Genomic DNA, 21,324 nt, shown 5'->3' on the forward strand with positions numbered 1-21,324 from the left:
GATTCCTGTCTTAACGTAAAGCTGTTACCCCGAAACAACCACTATCTCAGGGGAGGGCTGGGAGGAGAAGTCCAGCCTTGGCCTAAGCCAGCTTCACCTCCTGACACCTCACAATTCAAGACGATTCCATGCTGTTGAGGGGAGGGGACCGGGACTGAGGTGACAACTCAAACCCCTTCACCCTTCCTGAAGCTCCTACATGGTTTTGTTAAAACAAGTGCAATTTTTTTTCCCCCAGGAACGCCACCTTTGAGGTGCTCTTGTTTCTAAACTGCCTCTTCCTACCCAGTACCGCCCTCCATAAAGGAAGAGGCACCTGGACAGTGAGCTGCTGGGGAGGCCTGGGCTGTGGGAGGCCCTGGCGTTGGCACTGCTTACCTCTCCTCCCTGGGAACCCTCAGGCTTAGAGGAGGGGAGTTCAGAGCCAGGGAGTGACGCTGCAGAGCTTAAAACCTGCCAAGAAAAAGAAAAATTGCAGCAACCAAATCCCAGGGAATTTAAGCCTCTCACCCCAGGCCGAAAAATAGGAAGCTGTTCTGGCCTGGGTTGCAAACGCCCTCCTCTTCCACGTCAAGTGCTCCTCAGAGAGAAGTGACAAGAAAGGTGCCTCACACGCGGCTCCAGCCGCACAACCCTGCTGGCTCTGGACCCCCGCAGCTCTCTCCCAGTTGCCTGTGTGCCTATGACAGGCTTGCAATCTGGGGCTACTGTTATTCCCATTTTACAGAGGGGAAAACTGAGGCTTAGAGAGGTGAGTGACTGTCCCATGCTTTACACAGCTGATGAATGGAGAACAGGATTAGGCCCAGGCCTGTCCCACTCCCCCTGTAGAGAGTGCAGTCTGAGCTGCTCTTTTTTTTTGAGATGGAGTCTCGCTCTGTCGCCCAGGCTGGAGTGCAGTGATGCAATCTCAGCTCACTGCAAGCTCCGCCTCCTGGGTCCAAGCGATTCTTCTGCCTCAGCCTCCTGAGTAGCTGGGATTACAGGCACCTGCCACCACGCCCAGCTAAATTTTGTTTTTAGTAGAGACGGGGTTTCACCATGATGGCCAGGCTGGTCTCGAACTCCTGACCTCAACTGACCCGCCCACCTTGGCCTCCCAAAAAGCTGGGATTACAGGCGTGAGCCACCACTCCCAGCTGGTCAGAGCTGTTCTACTTCACATGGGAGTCATTTGTTTTTTTTTTTTTTTGAGACGGAGTCTCGCTCTGTGGCCCAGGCTGGAGTGCAGTGGCCGGATCTCAGCTCACTGCAAGCTCCACCTCCCGGGTTTATGCCATTCTCCTGCCTCAGCCTCCCGAGTAGCTGGGACTACAGGCGCCCGCCACCTCGCCCGGCTAGTTTTTTGTATTTTTTAGTAGAGACGGGGTTTCACCGTGTTAGCCAGAATGGTCTCGATCTCCTGACCTCGTGATCCGCCCGTCTCGGCCTCCCAAAGTGCTGGGATTACAGGCTTGAGCCACCGCGCCCGGCCCCTTTGTTTTTTTTTTTTTTGGATGAACATATACTTAACTTTTATTATTGGTAGATAATTTCTCTTTAACTTAGAGTAATTTTATTTTTTCCAATTTTAAAAATTGTAAAATACACATACTATAAAATTTGCCACTTTAATCATTTTTAAGTTTTAAGCACATTCGCCGTGCTGAGCAATCATCACCGTCACCATCCCCAGATCTCCGTCTTCCCAAACAGCTCTGTCCCGCCTGGCACCATGCATTCTACCTGCCGTCTCAATCATACACAAGTGTGAGGCATTTAAGACGGAACACTCTCTGCATACACACTGGGTACTGACTTGCAGAAGGCAAGGCCCTATCTGGCAGGATGGGGAGGTGACTCCTCACTGGGCACCCTTCCCCTCTTTCCCACCGCAGCCACTCACCTTGGGCTCTGGGGCAGGCTCTAGATTGGCCAGGCCCCTAGCTGGTGCAGGCCCTTCCCTGCCAGTCCCGTCTGGAGGCTGTGGTTCTTCTGCATCTGGGGATGAGAGAGTGAGGAGGCCATGATTCCGTCCAGAACATCCCTGGGGTCTCACTGAAGACACCCAGAGAGGAAGAGAGTTTCGTGCTGCACACATGGCACACTCACGCAGAAACAGGCAAATCATAAAAAAACCACAAACCAACCCCAGGCTCCCTGCGTGCTGACCAGGTCATTCTTTTAACAGGACATTTAGGAGACCCACAGAAAGAGGGTCAAAGGTCAGGAGACTGGGGCTGGTGCTTGTGCCGCCTACCTGGGCTCGGCACGAACAAGTTGGAAGGAATCGGGAGTGGCGCGAGTGGAGCGACAAAGTCCGCAGGAGCAAGAGCCGGCTCGTTCCGCTGGGTCCCACTCGGGTTCAGGACATCCACGTAGCGAGCTCTGCTTCCGGCTGCAAAGGGGAGGGAAGCAAATTGAGGCGAACGCGCCAGGCGGCCTCCAGTGCTCACTGTGTCAGAGCAAAAGCACGCAGGGACATGCTGGAAGCCACGTCGTGGCCCAACCCTGACGAGGACACCTTTCTACACGCAGATGTGTTTTGGCTTTTGGCCTTGGGGTGGTTCCCTATCTCACCCCGCTGTGGCACAGGCCCTCTGCTTCTGCACGGACATGGCTGTGCCTACAGCTTGTCAATGCAGACGGCTGTGGAGCCACGTAATGCTCTGGAGAGCTGCGCTCGTCCCCAAGGCTTCCTCCTCGTGACACCAGCGTTACCTTCCACGGTGTGACACCCATCACCTCCTCCCCACGCACAACAGCTACACGCTGGCCTCTCTCGGAGAGTTAGTCGTTCAAGCAAGCTCCCACTCCAAGGCCACCCTTACCTGCTCTTCTAGAGAACATGTTCACCGGGGCTCCAGGAGGCCCTGCGAGACCCGGCGGCGCAGCCTGCACAGCCTTGGGCAGCGAGGTTGGAGGCGGGGGCGGGGCTTTCTTCTGCAGAGAGAAACGCAGCTTCAGACACGCACTGCACTGCGTGCACCAGAAACCCACTGGGACGGCAGTCAGGACGCTCCACAAGGAGCAGCAGCCGCCCAAATAGCACAGGGCCGCACGAAGCTGTTCCCTCCACTCACACCTCACACCCAACGGGAACTAAAATGACAATGTACCTCCTCTTCTGGCTCATTCAAATTCACCCACTGGTTTTTCTTCTCATCCCAAACAATCTGCCAAGATTTTAAAAAGAAAAAAGGTCAGTAGACTGAAGCTAAACAGAATTAGAATCTGATTAATGATGACACTTCAAAACCTCAGGAAACACCTACTCAGGTCTGCTCTGAAACTGACAGAAAAATCATTACAGTTCCTCGGACATCCTGTGCCGTATTCGACAGCACTCACCGATTTGTTCTTGTCATCTGGCAAATAAGCTTCTGTCTTTTTCTTCCCAGGTAGCCAACGAGAGAACCAGGATTCACCCTAAATATAAAAACCACAAGAAAAACTTTGAAAACACTACGTTCTATGAAATCAGCCAGAGGCAAAAAGACAAATTCTACAGGACACACTTCTGTGAGGCCCCAGAGTCGCCAGATCCACAGAGACACCAGGAGAATGGAGGTGGGAGGGAACCGGGAGTTGTTGCTCCGTTTCAAGGGGACAGAGTTTCTGTTTGGGAAGGTGAGAATGGGAAGGTGAGAAAGTCCTGGAAATGGATGGTGGTGATGGTAACACAACAGTGTGGATGTACTCAGTGCCACAGAACTGTGCACTCAGAAAATGGTTAAAATGGTGCATTTTGTTATGTGTATTTTACTGTAAATTTAAATAGGTCAGAACAGTAACGTGCCTTCATGAGCTTTTTACGTCTGAACACTGAGAAAGCTTCCGACATCCTGCCCTTTGAGAAGTGGAAGGCAGGCTGTCCAAGTCAGCGTGTGTCAGAGGCAGACACGGCCCCTCTGTGTTTCCCATGCGTGGAGAATTTGGTTATTAGGAAAATTTACTTTATTCTTCACATGATGCACTTCATTTTCGTTTGTTTGTTTGTTGAGACAGAGTCTTGCTCTGTTGCCCAGGCTGGAGTGCAATGGCACGATCTTGGTGCACTGCAACCTCTGCCTCCTGGGTTCAAGCAGTTCTATGCCTCAGTCTCCCGGGTAGCTGGGATTACAGGCGCCCACCACTATGCACAGCTAATTTTGTATTTTTAGTAGAGATTGGGTTTCACCATCTTGGCCAGGCTGATCTTGAACTCCTGACCTCATGATCCACTCGGCCTCCCAGAGTGCTGGTGTGACAGGCGTGAGCTGCCGCGCCCAGCCTCCCAGAGTGCTGGGGTAAAAGATACCATCACAAGTAAAAAGACAATCTACAGATTGGGAGACGATATCACAATCAATACACCTAAGAGGACTTATATCCACAATACAGAAAGGACTCCTGCGAGTCAGTAAGAGATCACCATTAAAAATGGAGAGGAAAGTCAGGTGCGGTGGCTGCAACTGCAGTCCCAGCTATGAGGCGGGAGGATCACTTGGGCCCAGAAGCTTGAGACCAGCCTGGGCAACATAGTGAGACCCCATCTTTATGGGAAAAAAACAATAACAAACAAAAAAATGGATAGAGACTTGAACAAGCACCGCCCCAAAAGGGCAATGAGATGGTAACAGGGACACGAGAAGGTGCCCAGCATCACACCTCGCTGGGGAGATGCAGAGTATAAGCCACAATGAGATGTCATCAGCCCCAGCACAACGGCTAAGTTAAAGAACTGGCACTGCCCAGTATTGGTGAAGACGGATATCTGGGGCCCTTGTCCTCTGCTGCAGGACGTGTGACAAATGTCCAACCAACCAACCAACCATTTCAGACAACTGCTCAGCAGTGTCTCCTAAAGCTGAACACACGCTCGTCCTGCGACCTAAACCCTCCGCTCCTCCGCGCGCACCTAAGGAAAACAAGCACATTCACCAAGAGACTGGCCAGGAGGCTCCTGGGGCCTGAATGCTCCCAGCCCCACACTGAAAGCTGTCCCAAAGTCCACGACTGGGAGAGTCCGTGAGCCGGCGGCAGGCACACACCACAAGGACAAAGGAGCGGCTGCCGTCTGGTCCCTTGCGGGTGGGTCTGACAGGTAATGGCCAGAGGGGACCTCTGGGGGCCGGACTGTGTCCCCATGCTGACCTGGGTGGGCTATTATCCTGTTATCCGAAGGCACAAATACATAGACACTCATCATGCTGTGTGCACTGCAGACACTCGGCTGTTTGTATCAGGAGGCTGTCTGCACGTGTGGTGAATTAAGAGGCCGGCGCTCTGGGAAGCGTGCCTCCTGTCCAGACCCTGCTGGCCGCTGGGCGCACTGGGGGCAGCTGTACTACCTTCTTAGGTTCCTTCGTCTCTTTCTTGGCTGCTTGTCCAGGTCTCTTCGTTTCGGGAGCGGATGGGAGAGACAGAGGTGGCTGCGTGGGGCCCGAGTCAGCACGATCCCACCCTGGGGGGGCCTCTGAGTCTGGCGCCGTCCTCGAGGGGGCCTGTCACAAGGCAACGCATAACAGGCTATCCTGGGGCTCCTCACACAGGAACCGAAAGACAGCGGGGACGCGCTTCCCCAGGTGTGTTCCTTAAATATGTCACTGAGAGGCCACATGACTCTGGTGCCCAGAGGGAGTCAGGGAGGGGGCTGGGGAGAGCAGCCCCCTGACTGGGCCTCCCGGAGCCTCTGCCTGGCCTGACTAGAGAAAGCCAGCCGCACTTAATAAGCAGCTCCATCTGGGAGCACTCAGCACTCGAAATGCAAATGCAGACCCTCGACGGAGATTCCGGGCTGGAAGAAATGGAGCGTGAGCACACACTGAGGGAAGACTGGCCAGAGTGGGGCGATGCGCATTCGCAAAGATACAATGATTTTTAAAAATATTTATTCCTGGGTCAAGTCCTAGTGTTTAATAGCTCAACCCTCACTTTTACTTTTCCAGGGACACAATATTTTAAAGGGTAAAACACCGAATGCAAGTTCAAACTACAGCAATCGCCTACTAATGGGATGCCCGGGAAGGGCTGGGTATAAGTAAAGAAGGTTCCAGAATGCGGTCTGTATAAAAGCAACCATCTTATACCAAACATGTCTAATCAGATAAATCTCTCTTTCAGGAAAACCAGTGAAAATGTTAGAAATTCTATTGTATTCCAGGATATCTTGTGAGATAAAAAAAATTAGAAAAGAAATTCTACTGTAGAAAAAGAGATGGTCCGGCCGGGCCCGGTGACTCACACCTGTAATCCCAACGCTTCGGGAGGTGGAGGCGGGTGGATCACGAGGTCAGGCCCGGCCGGGCCCGGTGGCTCACACCTGTAATCCCAACACTTCGGGAGGCGGAGGCGGGTGGATCACGAGGTCAGGAGTTCAAGATCAGCCTGGCCAAGATGGTGAAACCCCATCTCTACTAAAAATACAAAAAAAAAAAAAAATGAGCTGGGTGTGGTGGTGCGCGCCTGCAATCCCAGCTACTCGGGAGGCTGAGGCAGAGAATTGCTTAAACCTGGGAGGTGGAGGATGCAGTAAGCCAAGATCGCACCACTGCACTCCAGCCCAGGCAACAGAGTGAAACTCCATCTCAAGAAAAAAAAAAAAGAAAAAAAAAAAAGGAAAAAAAAAAAAGAAAAAAAAAAAAAGAAAACGAGATGTCCAGGTGCGGTGGCTCATACCTATAATCCCAGCACTTTGGGAGGCTGAGGCAGGCAGATCACTTGAAGTCAGGAGTTCGAGACTAGCCTGGCTAACATGGCAAAACCCCGTCTCTACCAAAAAATACAAAAATTTAGCCAAGCATGGTGGCACATGCCTGTAGTCCCAGCTACCTGGGAGGCTGAGGCAGGAGAATCGCTTGAACCTGGGAGGCGGAGGTTGCGGTGGACAAGATGGCGCCACTGCACTTCAGCCTGGGTGACAGAATGAAACTATGTCTTAGGGTAAAAAAAAAAAAAAGGTCAGGCGCAGTGGCTCACACCCGTAATCCCAGCACTTTGGGAGGCCGAGGTGGGCAGATCACTTGAGCTCAGGAGTTCAAGACCAGCCTGGCCAACATGATGAAACCCATCTCTACTAAAAATACAAAAATTAGCTGGGTGTGGTGGCACATGCCTGTAATCCCAGCTACTTGGGAGGCTGAGGCAGAGAACTGCTTGAACCTGGGAGGTGGAGGTTGCGGTGAGCCGAGATCGCGCCACTGCACTCCAGCCTGGACAACAGAGCGGGATGCCATCTCAAAAATACAAAAAGAAAAAGAGATGCAGAAATCAGAGAAGGTGCCCATTTTGGAAGAATTAAAAATAATAAGGGGACTTCATGATATCTGGGTATTTCTTCTACTTAAAGTAACTGTTTTTATGCTACTGAATTCTCTTTCCCGTCTTTCCCTACCAGCGTTTTCACCAACTCTTCATATTTTAAGGATGAAAGCTATTTAGAAGCACTTCCGCTTTAAGAAACAATTTTAGAAACAATTTCGTAGTCCTCACTACCATCCTCCTACTTACAACTCAGCAAGGAGTCTGGGTGCCCACTCGATGAACTTTATGGAAAACAAATAGTTTAAGAAAATGTGACAAAGTACCAGAGTAGCAAATTTTCCACCAAAATTTTCTTCGCTTAGCTCGGAAAGGGAGTTTCCAACAGGTGCCTCCGGCGGCACGATCCCTGTCAACGGGAAAGAGAGCAACTGTGATCTCGGTCACGAGGCGGCGGGACGTGTGTGCGGCACACAGATCAACAGGCACACCGCCTTCCCACCCAGCTACCGCCACACCAGCATGGTTTGCAGAAACCAAGACTGAACATCGTCCCACATGTGTGCACACTCTTTTATTTTTAAAGCTAGGCCTGTGTTTTGCTTTGTCCATATATACACATATAGACATAGGCACAGACCAGGGACAAGATCCACCAAATCAACTTCCAGACAGAAGTTCATGACCTGCCCCTGTCTGTCTCACCAGGCGGTCAGGAGGGTCTGAAGACAGATCCCAGGAGACCCACGGCCACCGTGCCCTGCCCCAGATGGCCATTTAAGCTTCTTATCATAACAAAAAGCCAAGTCACAAAAGAAACTGGCATTAATACTACTATCGTAGTGAGACTCTGAACCCATCCAGTCTGTAACTTCCAGAATGTTTGGTCTACATTAAGACAAGTAACGGGCCAGGCGCGGTGGCTCAAGCCTGTAATCCCAGCACTTTGGAAGGCCGAGGCGGGTGGATCACGAGGTCAGGAGATCGAGACTATCCTGGCTAACACGGTGAAACCCCGTCTCTACTAAAAATACAAAAAACTAGCCGGGCGTGGTGGCGGGCGCCTGTAGTCTCAGCTACTCGGGAGGCTGAGGCGGGAGAATGGCGTGAACCCGGGAGGCGGAGCTTGCAGTGAGCCGAGATCACACCACTGCACTCCAGCCTGGGAGACACAGCGAGACTCCGTCTCAAAAAAAAAAAAAAAAAAAAAAAAAAGACAAGTAACGTAAGTTGTTTCAAGCTCAAATAACTTCAATCTCTTCCACCAATCCCCACAAACACCACCCCCAGTGCTGCTTCTGCTCTCAAGACAGCATCTCTGCAGCCCCACCTGGGTCTGGGCTCCTGGCTTCCTGGAGCAAGTGTCTCCTTTCCTGCAGAGGCGGCACACCAGGCGGGAGGCCAGGCCCCGGGCACAGCGCTGCAGGATCAGGCCTGGAGGGCTCCGGGAAGCCAAGTGCGGACCCTGGGGTCACACAGCCAGGACCCGGCTCCAGGGACCCCAGGGGCAGGGGCACTGGGAACATTGGCACCCTGGCAGGACTGGCCAACGGGCCGTCAGGGAGCGTCTGCGGAGCTGCATGGGAACAATGGAGAAGAGGCTGGGGTTACTGAGGGTAGCTTGAGTCACTGGAAGGAGCTGATACTCAACATGTTTATGACAAGTGATTTTGTACAGCCCCGTTTCTGTTACAAGGGAGGCCCAACAGAGCAAAGAGCCCTGAAATCACCACTGTACCGAACCATCAGTGGTTTGGAGAAAAGCAGAAGATTCACTTTCTTTTCCAGGGGTGGGGGCAGGAGGAACACTGTGTCAGAGCACCACGTGGGCTCCTGGGCATGGCCCAGCCCAAACGCAAGCCCACAGCGACCGTCTGGCACAGAGTTCTGCTAGACTCGAGTCCCCTCCTCCATGGTCAGTGGTCAAACAGGCCACTCATTCATTCATTCATTCTTCCGACTCGACATAAAACCTGGGAGGGCTGCTGCCTGCCAGCACCATGCTGGGCCCTGGATGCTTCAAGAACAAAAGAAATGCTGGGTGCTCACGGGGGTCAGGACAGGTGAACTGAGTAAGAAGAGCAAGCGCTAAGGAGAGCAATCAACCAGGACGTGGTAACGGTGTCTAAGGATGAAGCAGAGTGGACGTCAGGCAGGGAGGGTGGACAGCGAGGCAGTGGGCCCAAATCAGGAGTGTGGCTGGTCCATAGCATGGGAGTGGACACAGCACCAGGGCAGGAGGGCTTAGGGCTGACCCCAGAGGGCCTGTGGCCACTATGAAGACCCTGGCTTGTCCTCAGGTGAGATGGAGACCCTGGAGGGTCTGGGGAAGAAGCAGGAGGCGAGCAGTAAGGAGCCATGCTAATCCAGGCATGCGGCCCTGCGTGCAGGCTGTGCTGGTGAGGTTCACCGACGAAGGAAGCCAAGGAGCATGTGAGAGGAGGGCATCTGGACTTGACTCCCTGCAGCTCTGGGCTGGCCCTTCCTCCCATGGGGCTGACTGGGAGAAGCAGGCTGCAGAGGAGCACAGCCGAGGGTGCTGCCCAGACACGGTGCGGCTGAGGCTCCCGAAGAAGCAAGCAGGGAGGCTGAGCAGGCAGCGGGCACTCAGGGCAGTGTCGCCAGCACATGGGTATTTATGGACATGGAAAGCCATGAGCCTCCATCTCAGCAGGGCAGGAAGCATGAAGGGAAGAAGGGAGGAGACTGAGGAGACCCACAACCACCGTGGTGGTGCGAGACGCTGCCTCAAACAGTCTGCATCTGAAAGCGGTTCTCCAGGAGGCAAGGGCGCAGACCACAGCTCAGCCAGCAGGAAGCCGGGGCCTGTCCAAGGGCAGCAGCCGCGCACCTGGGCTCACCTGAGGGCAGCAGCCGCACGCTGGGGCTCGAGTGCTCAGGGCTCGGCGCAGGCATGGCCAGCAGCGGGTTGGCGATCCCCAGGGCCGCTGGCTGACTGAGTCCTGCCCCGTCCTGCTCCACCTCGGAGCTCGGCGTGCCGGGACACTGCTGCGGGAAGGCTCCGTCCTGATGCCATACTCCAGCCCCCTCCTGAGGGAGAACAAGGCCTGCCCTGTGGAAGCCACTTGTGGCCGCACGGCAGCGCCGCCCACCCGCCACCACCATGCTTGCTGTGTCCCTACTTCAGGACAGGAGGCACTCAACGCCCTTTCTGGGGAATTGGGGAATTCTCATAGGCACACATCTGCAGTTATACTGTCTTTAGATACATACTTTCAGTGTGGACATAACAGGGACAGAAGCCACCTTACCAGATGCCTCTGGGCCACCCCAAGCCAAGGCTGTACCTTGATCTGCTGCTCCACCTGCTGCAGGTGAACCAGCCACGTGGGTGCGGCCAAGGACTCCTCTTCCGGCTTCTCTTTCAGCTGGGGATCGAAGAGTCGTAACTGGGAAGCCATCTAGACATGGGCAAAAATCAGAGGCCCCTGTCACCACCAGGTGATGGCAAGTGAGCCGTCTTCAAAATGTCCAGGCAATGCAGCTTCAGTGTTTACTGGGGATAAAGTCTAATTAGCTGCATACATGTTTCTAGTATGTGCTTAGGTGACATACACGGGATGCTGGGCGACTGTGGGAAGTTGCTGTAGACGACCTCTTGGCCCACGGGCACCGGGTCGGCACCGCTGGGCACCCCCTGGAACACGCCTGGCCCGAGACTACCACCTGACCATGTGGACCTGACTCAGTAAGAGCTGCACTCCCAGGTAATGTCTGCAAGCTTTCATCGGGAATGTGGGAGACGCAAAGCAGGGCAGAAGGGGGCAGAACACAAGTTTGACCATGTGTTCATAACCGCTGAGGCGGGGGATGAGCACCTAAGGATTCATCAATGACTCTCTGAACTTTGAAATGGGTCTAAAAATGTCCCTAATACATTTTTTGGGTATCCCATGAGCACGTTCTCACAAATGGAACTACTGACGAGAGATGAAGATCCTGGGGCAACACGGGCGCCGCCTACACCTATCCCGTGTCACCTCCCATACTCTCTGCCAGTCACACCTCCTCCGTTTTACAGGGGAAGAAACTGAGGCTTGCAACAGTGCAGCCAGGACTCAAACAAAGGCTGCTGGACTCTGGACACTTAAGCTATCAACCACCAGACTAAATTTCCTCAAAATAAGAACATCCTGACTGGGCATGGTGGCTGACACCTGTAATCCCAGCACTTTGGGGGGCCAAGGCAGATGCATGCATCACTTGAGGTCACGAGTTCGAGACCAGCCTGGCCAACATGGTGGAACCCCATCTCTACTAAAAATACAAAAAATTGGTCAATCGTGGTGCCTGTAATCCCAGCTACTTGGGAGGCTGAGGCAGGAGCATCGCTTGAATCTGGGAGGTGGAGGCTGCAGTGAGCCGAGATCGCACCAAACTGCACTCCAGCCTGGGTGACAGAGTGAGACTCTATTTCAATAAAAAAAGAATATCCTGGGCTGGGCGCGGTGGCTCAAGCCTGTAATCCAGCACTTTGGGAGGCCGAGGCGGGTGGATCACGAGGTCAGGAGATCGAGACCACGGTGAAACCCCCTCTCTACTAAAAATACAAAAACTTAGCCGGGCGCGGTGGTGGGCGCCTGTAGTCCCAGCTACTCGGGAGGCTGAGGCAGGAGAATGGCGTGAACCCGGGAGGCGGAGCTTGCAGTGAGCCGAGATTGCACCACTGCACTCCAGCCTGGGCCACAGAGCAAGACTCCGAGACTCCGTCTCAAAAAAACAAAAACAAAAACAGTATCCTACAGACAGTTTCTTCTGATTATGAAACTCGCACCAAGGTTCTGTGCTGGCACGTGGTGCCTGAGAGTCCCCAGACTAAGACGCAAAACACGAAGCCATTCAGAGATCTTCATCTGCCCAAGAGGCAGGTTCTGAGCGTCTACCACAACGCGCATCTGAACCATCGCCACCCCCACGCCCGGGGGCTCTGGCAAGCCCTCCTTCCCTGCAGTCAGCACGGCATCCTGAGGACCGGCGCCGGGGGCAGCACCTGCACAAGCTGGCTGATCAGCACTGGGGAGTACAGGTGCGGCTGCGTCAGGATGCTCTTCGAGATGGCCTCACAGTAGTGGAAGGCTTGCGTGGCCAGCCCCATTTCCGCCAGGCGGCAGGAGTAGATGAACTTAAACACCTGAAACGACAGAAACCTTGCTGCCCCGCGGCTCCCCTGCTTCCGAGCATCGCGGATGGACAAAGCCTCACGCTGCCCGGGGGCTCCCCTGAGTCCGAGTATCGCGGATGGACAAAGCCTTGCACTGCCCGGGGGCTCCCCTGCGTCCGAGCATCACCGACGGACAAAGCCTCGCGCTGCCCCGGGGCTCCCCTGCGTCCGAGTATCGTGGTTGGACAAAGCCTCGCGATGCCCCGGGGCTCCCCTGAGTCCGAGTATCACCGAAGGACAAAGCCTCGCGCTGCCCCGGGGCTCCCCTGCGTCCGAGTATCGCGGATGGACAAAGCCTTGCGCTGCCCGGGGGCTCCCCTGAGTCCGAGCATCACCGACGGACAAAGCCTTGCGCTGCCCCGGGGCTCCCCTGAGTCCGAGCATCACCGACGGACAAAGCCTTGCGCTGCCCGGGGGCTCCCCTGAGTCCGAGCATCACCGACGGACAAAGCCTTGCGCTGCCCCGGGGCTCCCCTGAGTCCGAGTATCACCGAAGGACAAAGCCTTGCGCTGCCCCGGGGCTCCCCTGCGTCTGAGTATCGTGGTTGGACAAAGCCTCGTGCTGCCCCGCAGCTCCCCTGCGTCCGAGCATCACTGATGGACAAAGCCTCGCGCTGCCCGGGGGCTCCCCTGCGTCCGAGAGTCACCCTGGAAGCTGTGGACTCTTCTGGACGCTTCACTCATCATGTCTCCCACCCACCACGCCCGCCGACCACAGTCCTAGTCCCTGTTCCCTGAAGGATTTCAAGAGCAAAGTAAGTGACTAAGCTGGGAAGAAACCCACCCTGCTTTCCCCCCCAACCCCTTTCATGGCGCCACTCGGCTCTCACAGCCACAACACCCCAAGAGCACGGCAGGAAGACCACTGTCTTCCGTGTAGCTCCAGCTGCCCACAGGCATTCTCTAGATACTTCTTTTTTTTTTTTTTTTTTTTTTTTGACAGGGTCTCACTTTGTCACCCAGTCTAGAGTGCAGTGGCACAATCCAGCTCACTGCAGCCTCAATCTCCTGGGCTCAAGCGATCCTCCCACTTCAGCCTCTGAGGAGCTGGGAACACAGGCGCATGCTGCCATGCCTGGCTAATTTTTTTTTTTTTTTTTTTTTTTTTTTTTTGGTAGAGACAGGGTGTCATTACGTTGCCAGGCTGGTCTCTAATTCCTGAGCTCAGGTAATCCACCCACCTTGGCCTCCCAAAGTACTGGGATTACAGGCATGAGCCACCATGCCCAGCCTCTCTCTATGTATATTTTATACACACCACCCCCATACTGCATCAGAGAATACCTCCCTCAAATATTAAAAACAGCTCATACGGCCGGGCACGGCGGCTCACACCTGTAATCCCAGCACTTTGGGAGGCCGAGGCAGGCAGATCACGAGGTCAGGAGATCGAGACCATCCTGGCCAACACGGTGAAACCCCGTCTCTGCTAAAAATACAAAAAATTGGGGGCCGGGCGCGGTGGCTCACGCCTGTAATCCCAGCACTTTGGGAGGCCAAGATGGGCGGATCACGAGGTCAGGAGATCGAGACCATCCTGGCTAACACAGTGAAACCCCGTCTCTACTAAAAATACAAAAATTAGCCGGGTGCGGTGGTGGGCACCTGTAGTCCCAGCTACATGGGAGGCTGAGGCAGGAGAATGGTGTGAACCTGGGAGGCGGAGCTTGCAGTGAGTGGAGACTGCACCACTGCACTCCAGCCTGGGCAACAGAGCGAGACTCCGTCTCAAAAAAAAAAAAAACAAAAAAATTAGCACGGCATGGTGGTGCTGCCTGTAGTCCCTGCTACTCTGGAGGCCAAGGGAAATGGCTGAAGCCTGGGAGTGATCAAAGCAGAGTGCACTCCAGCCTGGGCAACGAGTGAGACCCTGTCTCCTTAAAAAAAAAAAAAAAAAAAGCTCATGAAAATAACTGAAATCAAATGCAAACGGAAAGCCTCAATTCAATGTGATCTAGTTTTTTAGCATTTTAGATCAAATGTCTTCTCAAGATCCTCCCCGAAAAAACTCACATCATTTTTTTCCATAAGAATTCAAAAAATCTAAGTAGCCAAAAGCTTGTTAGCACTGAGCGCCTGCCCACCCATGACAGCTGCAGGCTGGCAGCACCTGCTTACCTGGAAACTAGGCAGGGGGCAGGTCTGGGCACCCAGGGACTGGGCGTACTCATAGGCTTCCGTCCTCTGGATTGCTTCATTGGTTGCGAACTTTAAGAATGGCAAACTGTAGAGGAAGCGAATTATTTTGATTTGAAAAACATGGCCAATTATTAGCAGAGTCAACCTCAGAGCAGGTCATCCAGAAGTGTGTCCCACCATGTGACAAATCAAGACATGATTCTGTCCATTTCTGAATTAACTAAAGGAGAAGGATTTCGTCTTACTTTTAAAGGAAAACTTACAGGACTACACTGACTTGCTTCTTTACCTGTGATTTGATCCAATTAAGACAAGCTTTGTAGTTTTCTTCGTATAAACACCAAATCCAACCTGGGCCATAAGGTAGCAAAAGTGGGCCGCGTCTAAGAGGCCCTTCGAAGCTGGAGAGACACGAGAACCAGGCGGAGTCTCAGTGACTGCGGATGCCCGCGGAAGTCAAGCATGTGCCCAGAAGGCACTAGAGACGCGAGCTGGACCAAGAAGGCCGGGTTCTTGTGATTTCTGCCAATGCCACAGACAACCGGGCCTTCGGTGCTCCATCCATGACGCCTGATGCCCATCTCCACCCCTGACCTACCCAGAGTGTCGCCCATGGTAGCCATCGTCCTGGACTCGACATCCATATTGTTGTTCAAGTTGGACAAGACCATGGCAAGGTGCGGCCTCCAGTCTCCCCATTTCTCGTCTCCACAGCACTGACATGAGGAAAAACAAAACGAAGCCTCATCCCTGGAAGCCAGCACCGTTTCAATTCCACGCAGCTGGGCTCACCAGCACGAGGAGGCACTTCACGGCCTGTGACAGCGTCACCCATGAGCAAACTCCACACAGGCAGTGGAGGCTGTGCGAGCCACCAGGCAGTGCCACTCACCGTAGACGCAGCGGGCATCCGCCCGGACATGAGCTGGTAGACTGTCTGCAGAGGGTCGTTGATTGGGAGGCTGTTGGCAAACCTGGGCAGACATAAACACAGAAAGACCCCACGCTGGCTCAGCTAAAAGAAAAAGTCCGGCCGGGCGCGGTGGCTCACGCCTGTAATCCCAGCACTTTGGGAGGCCGAAGCGGGCGGATCACCTGAGGTCAGAAGTTAGAGACTAACATGGAGAAACCCGTCTCTACTAAAAATACAAAAATCAGCTGGGTGTGGTGGCATGCACCTGTATTCCCAGCCACTCAGGAGGCTGAGGCAGGAGAATCGCTTGAACCCAGGAGGCAGAGGTTGCAGTGAGCTGGGATCGTGCCACTGCACTCTAGCCTGGGCGACAGAGCAAGTCTCCATCTCAAAAAAATAAATAAATAAAATAGTAATAAACTAAATTAAAAAAAAAAACCAGACCTTAGCCCTCTGATGTAATGATTAGACTTATATTTCACTTAGGCAAAGTACACATATCTCAGTATTTTATTTTTCTTTCCCTATCTCAATATTAAAAAAAAAAAAAAAAAGCTGTAAAAGATAAGTCCAGGTGTGGTGGCTCACGCCTGTAATCCCAGCACTTTCAGAAGGTCAAGGTGGGCAGATCCCTTGAGGCCAGGAGTTTGAGACCAGCCTGGCCAACATGGCAAAACCCCATCTCTACTAAAAATACAAAAAATTAGCTGGGTGTGGTGGTGGATGCCTGTGGTCCCAACTACTTGGGAGGCCAAGGCGTGAGGATCACTTGAACCTGGGAGGCAGGGGTTACGGTGAGCTGAGACTGCGCCACTGCACGCCAGCCTGGGCAACAGAGCAAAACTCAAAATTTAAAGAAAAAGCTATAAAAGATGGAGACTAGGGCCGGGTGCAATGGCTAACGCCTATAATCCCAGCACTTTGGGAGGCCAAGGCGGGCGGATCACAAGGTCAGGAGATCAAGACCATCCTGGCTAACACGGTGAAACCCCGTCTCTACTAAAAATACAAAAAAACTTAGTTGGGCATGGTGGCGGGCGCCTGTAATCCCAGCTACTCGAGAGGCTGTGGCAGGAGAATGGCGTGAACCTGGGAGGCAGAGCTTGCAGTGAGCCGAGATCACGCCACTGCACTCCAGCCTGGGCAACAGAGCAAGACTCTGTCTCAAAAAAAAAAAAAAAAAAGATGAAGACTAAGGAATTCACTGAGATTTTATGTGAAGTATTAAAAACCATGCGGTTAATAAAAAACTTTTTAAGCTCTCCACAGCACAACCCAAGGAAGCCTCGAAGCCAAGGAAGCCCGAGTTCGTGTGGGAGCACAGCACAGTCAAGTGAGATCTGCCTGCCACCTGCCACCTGCCACCAGTGTGGACGCCGCGTGCTGCAGGGAGCCAGCAGGGCTCGCCACTGGACCAGGCCACCGTGGGACTATACCTGGTCATGACTCGGGCGTGTGTCCGGCTGTCCATCTTACTTGCAAGGAGCAGAGCGTGACCCCACAGGCCATTCTTCATTGCAGACTCCAAAGCATCCTGCAAAAGGCATTCCAGGGGCCTTGGTGAGTTATCGGTGGTGCTCACGTGACATGAGTCAAGACAGGCGACAGGCCATGTGTCCTCACGCAGCAGCAGATACACAAACAACCCAAAGGCCTCAAAAACTTATTCACCATTTGGAGATTAAGACACGTCAGCATTTCACTATTTTCCTGAGTTTCAAAGTCCCTGTGGTAGTGGGTATCTGTAGATATTTGCTGCTTTTATCCATTTTCAGCATAAAACATAAGCACGCTAATCACAAATAGGGCTAACCACACCGCACTGCCCACCACGCCGCCCCGTCCACTGGGAAACACAGCGGGTCAATTCCCCGGTTCTAACAGGAGGCCTCCGCGAATATCCGTCAGCACAGACAGTGGCTCCAGTAAGGCAGCCTCCCCTTTCGCCAAAATCATCTAGGGTATAATTTAGGACTTCAGGCTAGGAGGCAAAAATGCTACAGTAGAGGAAGATGTTAATAAAAGCTAACAGGTTACACGACTTCAGTTATAAAACATCCATAATAGACTCATACTGATCAGGCCGGGCGCGGTGGCTCATGCCTGTAATCCCAGCACTTTGGGAGACCAAGGCGGGCGGATTGCTTGAGCCCAGGAGTTCGAGACCAGCCTGGCAACATGGTGAAACCCCGTCTCTACGGAAAAAAAAAAAAAAAGTTAGCCCGGCGTGGCGGCGTGCAGCTGTAGTCCCAGCTACTCAGGAGGCTGAGATGGGAGGATCACTTGAACCCAGGAGGTCGAGGCCGCATTAAGCGGTGATCACGCCACTGCACTCCAGCCTGGGCAAGAGCGAGATTTTGTCTCAAAAAATAAAAATAAAAAAATAAAAGTACTGGTCAAATATGCCCTTTCTGAGTTTATCATGATATAAAAGGACGGAGAGCTCTGGGCCTATCCAATGTCTCTGCTATTCAGGGCCACACATGCCCGTGAGACTGGCCTCTCTCCTGCTTAGCACATCCAAAGCGGACATCATGCGCCCTAGACAGGCCCTCCTGTGAACACACTGTCCCTGCTGCAGTCGCTATGGACCCCCCAGTCCCACTGTCCCAGAGCAGGCTCCTGTCTCAGGTCCCCTGCCTGCCCTGGTCCCCAGGCTGCTGTGGCCCCAGTCACTGGACGCTATACGCACTGGCTGCTCCCCTGCCTGTGGCCTTTCCATGCACTGCGCCGCTGACAGGCTGGGTGCGTCCTCCCAACTCCCAACGACTTCTGGGCTGTGGACTCGAGCCTGACTTTGTGAGAATGCCAAAACTCGTGTCATGCATGTCTCATCTGAGACTTGGCACACACAGCAGGGACACGGCCCGTGCTCAACACGTGCATTTATTGAATGACTGTAAATTCCATCTGCAGGTCTCCAACACTGGAAATAGTTAGAAGGAAACCCACATGAACACCTCCAGAAGGATGGCATAAAAGAGGCCGGCATCGTTCACGAAACAGCAAGACCCGAAGCCCCACACTGCAGCGCGGACGCTCCCGAGAGGGGCTGTGTCCCTCCCCAACGGCTGCATCACCCGCACCAGGCCCGACCCAGTGGACACCTGCAGGCGCCAGGTGCCATGATGGGCAGGCGCACCTTCTTACGGCCATACAGCAACAGCTCCCTGAACCGCTCCGTCTCTCTCTCAAGAGAGCTGGCGGCAGCCGTCGGACCACCAGTGAGGAAAGAGAGCTGGGCCTCGCCAGACTCCTCCTCTTCCACCTGCTCCACCGCCTCGTTCGTGAAATCAATCAGGTTTGCTTCATTGGGCGACTTCCCAGGAAGCCACACTGTTCTGTGGTCTCGTAAGAGAAGCTCCGCAATGTCGGTCCCTACCACGGTCTGTTCGGGTCAACAGGAACAGGAAGGAGAACAATGGCTCTCAGGTGAGGACACATTAGATCATCACGGGGACAAAGCCCCACCCTGGACACAGCCAGACCCACAACTACCCGAAAGGCTGGCAAGGCTGGACTGAAACCTCATCTCATCCCAACCGCATGTTCCCTCTCCCTCCCCACCCAGTCCTCGAGGCTCCCACAGCTGGGCAGGCGGATCTCGCCCTGCTCCGCCAGGAGGCTGAGCATGCAATGCCCAAGACGAAATGAAGACCAGCAGAAAGAAACACTCTAGAAGTAAAAAGACACATACCCCATTCTGTCTGCATAGGAGAACAATAAAATTCCAAAGAAGACTTGCAGACTCTTTGTCAATTAAGTTTTCATTCTGCAAACATTTTATAGCTTTGTTCTGTGCAAAATTAATGACATCCACTTTATGGGTATCGTCTCTGTAGAAAGAACACACAGTGAGCAGTGATGTCTGCAAGGCCGGGCTCGCAAAGAAAAGCCTCAACAAGGAACATACTTGGCCAGGGGTCCCGGGAACGCCCGCATCTCCTCCTGCTCAGACGTGTGCTGCAGCAAGGCCTACGAGGAGAGGGCTGTGGGTCAGCGGCAGCCAGTGCACAGCCACCCTGCTGGCAGGCCGGCCAACCCAGGCACAGATGCTGCATGAGAGAGGAGAGGGTGGCCTGGCCCGCCCGCCCCGCCCCACAGCGGGTGAAGGTTCTGTCAAGGCTATTACATGGAACATGGCCTGTGTGGGCCACAGCCATGATTTCAAACTTTATTTTAAGCAGTGAAATCCATTTTTTCTCCCCAAATCCTGAGGCAGAACCCCAATACATGTTACAGAAGCCTATAGAAGCTGCAGGAAGAGGCACACGCCAGCCCCACTCACCTCGGCAGCGCCGGGCCCATGTGCCACCCCACTCCCCTCACCTGGGCAGCACAGGGCCCACCCGCTGCATCTATCACTGAAAAGCAGCAATAAAGCAAACATCCCCAAAATGAGGACAGGAAATGCATATACGATCAAACCACGTCTAACACCAAGGCAGACGCTTACAATACTGACTTTTAGGATGACAAAGATACGACCAAACAGAAGAAAAACCCTACACACTGAAAATTCATAGGAATAAACATTTTTCCAAGGACAAGCTCTGTATGTCCAGAGACAAGGTCTGGCAATTGAAGATGACAAACTGCAAAGCACAGAGTTCCCTGGGGCGGCAGAGCAGTGACACCGTGTGCCATTACCTCCATGCTGTGGACCTCCACCAAGGCCGGCTGTCCTTCTGAAGGCAGATTGGGAATCACTTTGATAAGCTGACCGCCAGGGCCAAACCTGGCACAGACATGAGGCACTGAAAATTTTTCAGGAGAAGTTGGTCTTGATGAAACTGCATTTAAGATAAATGGAAAAAGAAACCATCAGCTTGTCACTGTTTGCTGCTTCTGAGCCTAGACTTTCAATGTGCCCACACAGCTGAAATCACCGGTGAGATTTATCATGACAAACTTCCAACTCAAAGTCGGGAATTGTTTAACATCATACTTAAAAGTAGAACTGAAGTGTATGTCAGGAAAAGATAAATGCTGGTATCACTAAGTATGAGAGCTATTCCCTTGCACACTGAGGAAGCTCCTGCGTCACCCTCGCGAGCCGTCCTGAGGCTCCTTCGGCGGCGCGGGCTCCTCCCGGGCCTGGCCGCGCCCGAGCTCTTTCCCTTTCACAAAACCAGATGCAGACTGTGATGACCACACAGCACCCAACAAAAAGGACAGCAAAACACCTCAAGCAAAAAAGAAAATAAGGAGCCAGGCATAGTTGCGCAGGCCTGTGATCCCAGCACTTTGAAAGGATCCAAGGCAGGAGGGCCACCTGACCCCAGGAGATAGCAACCATGACCGTGCCACTGCACTCCAGCCTGGGTGACAGAGCGAGACTGTCTCTTAAAAAAAAAATAAATAAATCGGCCGGGCGCGGTGGCTCAAGCCTGTAATCCCAGCACTTTGGGAGGCCGAGACGGGTGGATCACGAGGTCAGGAGATCGAGACCATCCTGGCTAACATGGTGCAACCCCATCTCTACTAAAAAATACAAAAAAACTAGCCGGGCGAGGTGGCAGGTGCCTGTAGTCCCAGCTACTCGCGAGGCTGAGGCAGGAGAATGGCGTAAACCTGGGAGGCGGAGCTTGCAGTGAGCCGAGATCCGGCCACTGCACTCCAGCCTGGGCGACAGAGCAAGACTCCGTCTCAAAAAAAAAAATAAATAAATAAAAATAAATAAATAAATAAATAAATGAAAAAATGTTGTTAACTGAAACAATACTTTACGAAAGTAAGGCCGGGCACAGTGACTCACACCTGTAATCTGAGCATTTGGAAGACGGAGGACAGATCACTTGAGGTCAGGAGTTTGAGACCAGCCTGGCCAACGTGGCAAAACCCCGTCTCGACTAAAAATACAAAAATT

The 21,324-nt window shown here is 53.3% G+C and overlaps 1 protein-coding gene across 16 annotated transcripts in view; it reads right to left on the reverse strand.

Moving 5' to 3' along the window:
• Positions 1–21,324, reverse strand: part of LOC105471934 (SEC16 homolog A, endoplasmic reticulum export factor) — a 46,395-nt gene that overhangs the window by 5,484 nt on the left and 19,587 nt on the right. For 14 of the 16 annotated variants that reach the window (XM_071078640.1, XM_071078639.1, XM_071078633.1 and 11 more), the window contains 21 exons: positions 20,106–20,248; positions 19,369–19,430; positions 19,153–19,291; positions 18,598–18,843; positions 16,892–16,989; positions 15,435–15,516; positions 15,141–15,258; positions 14,832–14,943; positions 14,522–14,627; positions 12,233–12,373; positions 10,530–10,643; positions 10,083–10,272; positions 8,552–8,797; positions 7,548–7,630; positions 5,313–5,465; positions 3,331–3,408; positions 3,099–3,155; positions 2,811–2,922; positions 2,240–2,377; positions 1,886–1,980; positions 379–453 (listed from right to left, as the gene is read on the reverse strand). In XM_071078640.1, the coding sequence (XP_070934741.1) occupies positions 379–453; positions 1,886–1,980; positions 2,240–2,377; positions 2,811–2,922; positions 3,099–3,155; positions 3,331–3,408; positions 5,313–5,465; positions 7,548–7,630; positions 8,552–8,797; positions 10,083–10,272; positions 10,530–10,643; positions 12,233–12,373; positions 14,522–14,627; positions 14,832–14,943; positions 15,141–15,258; positions 15,435–15,516; positions 16,892–16,989; positions 18,598–18,843; positions 19,153–19,291; positions 19,369–19,430; positions 20,106–20,248 (2,588 nt within the window). The remainder of the gene's footprint in view (positions 1–378; positions 454–1,885; positions 1,981–2,239; positions 2,378–2,810; positions 2,923–3,098; positions 3,156–3,330; positions 3,409–5,312; positions 5,466–7,547; positions 7,631–8,551; positions 8,798–10,082; positions 10,273–10,529; positions 10,644–12,232; positions 12,374–14,521; positions 14,628–14,831; positions 14,944–15,140; positions 15,259–15,434; positions 15,517–16,891; positions 16,990–18,597; positions 18,844–19,152; positions 19,292–19,368; positions 19,431–20,105; positions 20,249–21,324) is intronic. The other 2 variants (XM_071078636.1, XM_071078634.1) reach the window with 1 other exon arrangement.

This window comes from Macaca nemestrina, chromosome 14 (genome assembly GCF_043159975.1).
Source record: "Macaca nemestrina isolate mMacNem1 chromosome 14, mMacNem.hap1, whole genome shotgun sequence".
NCBI lineage: Eukaryota > Metazoa > Chordata > Mammalia > Primates > Cercopithecidae > Macaca > Macaca nemestrina.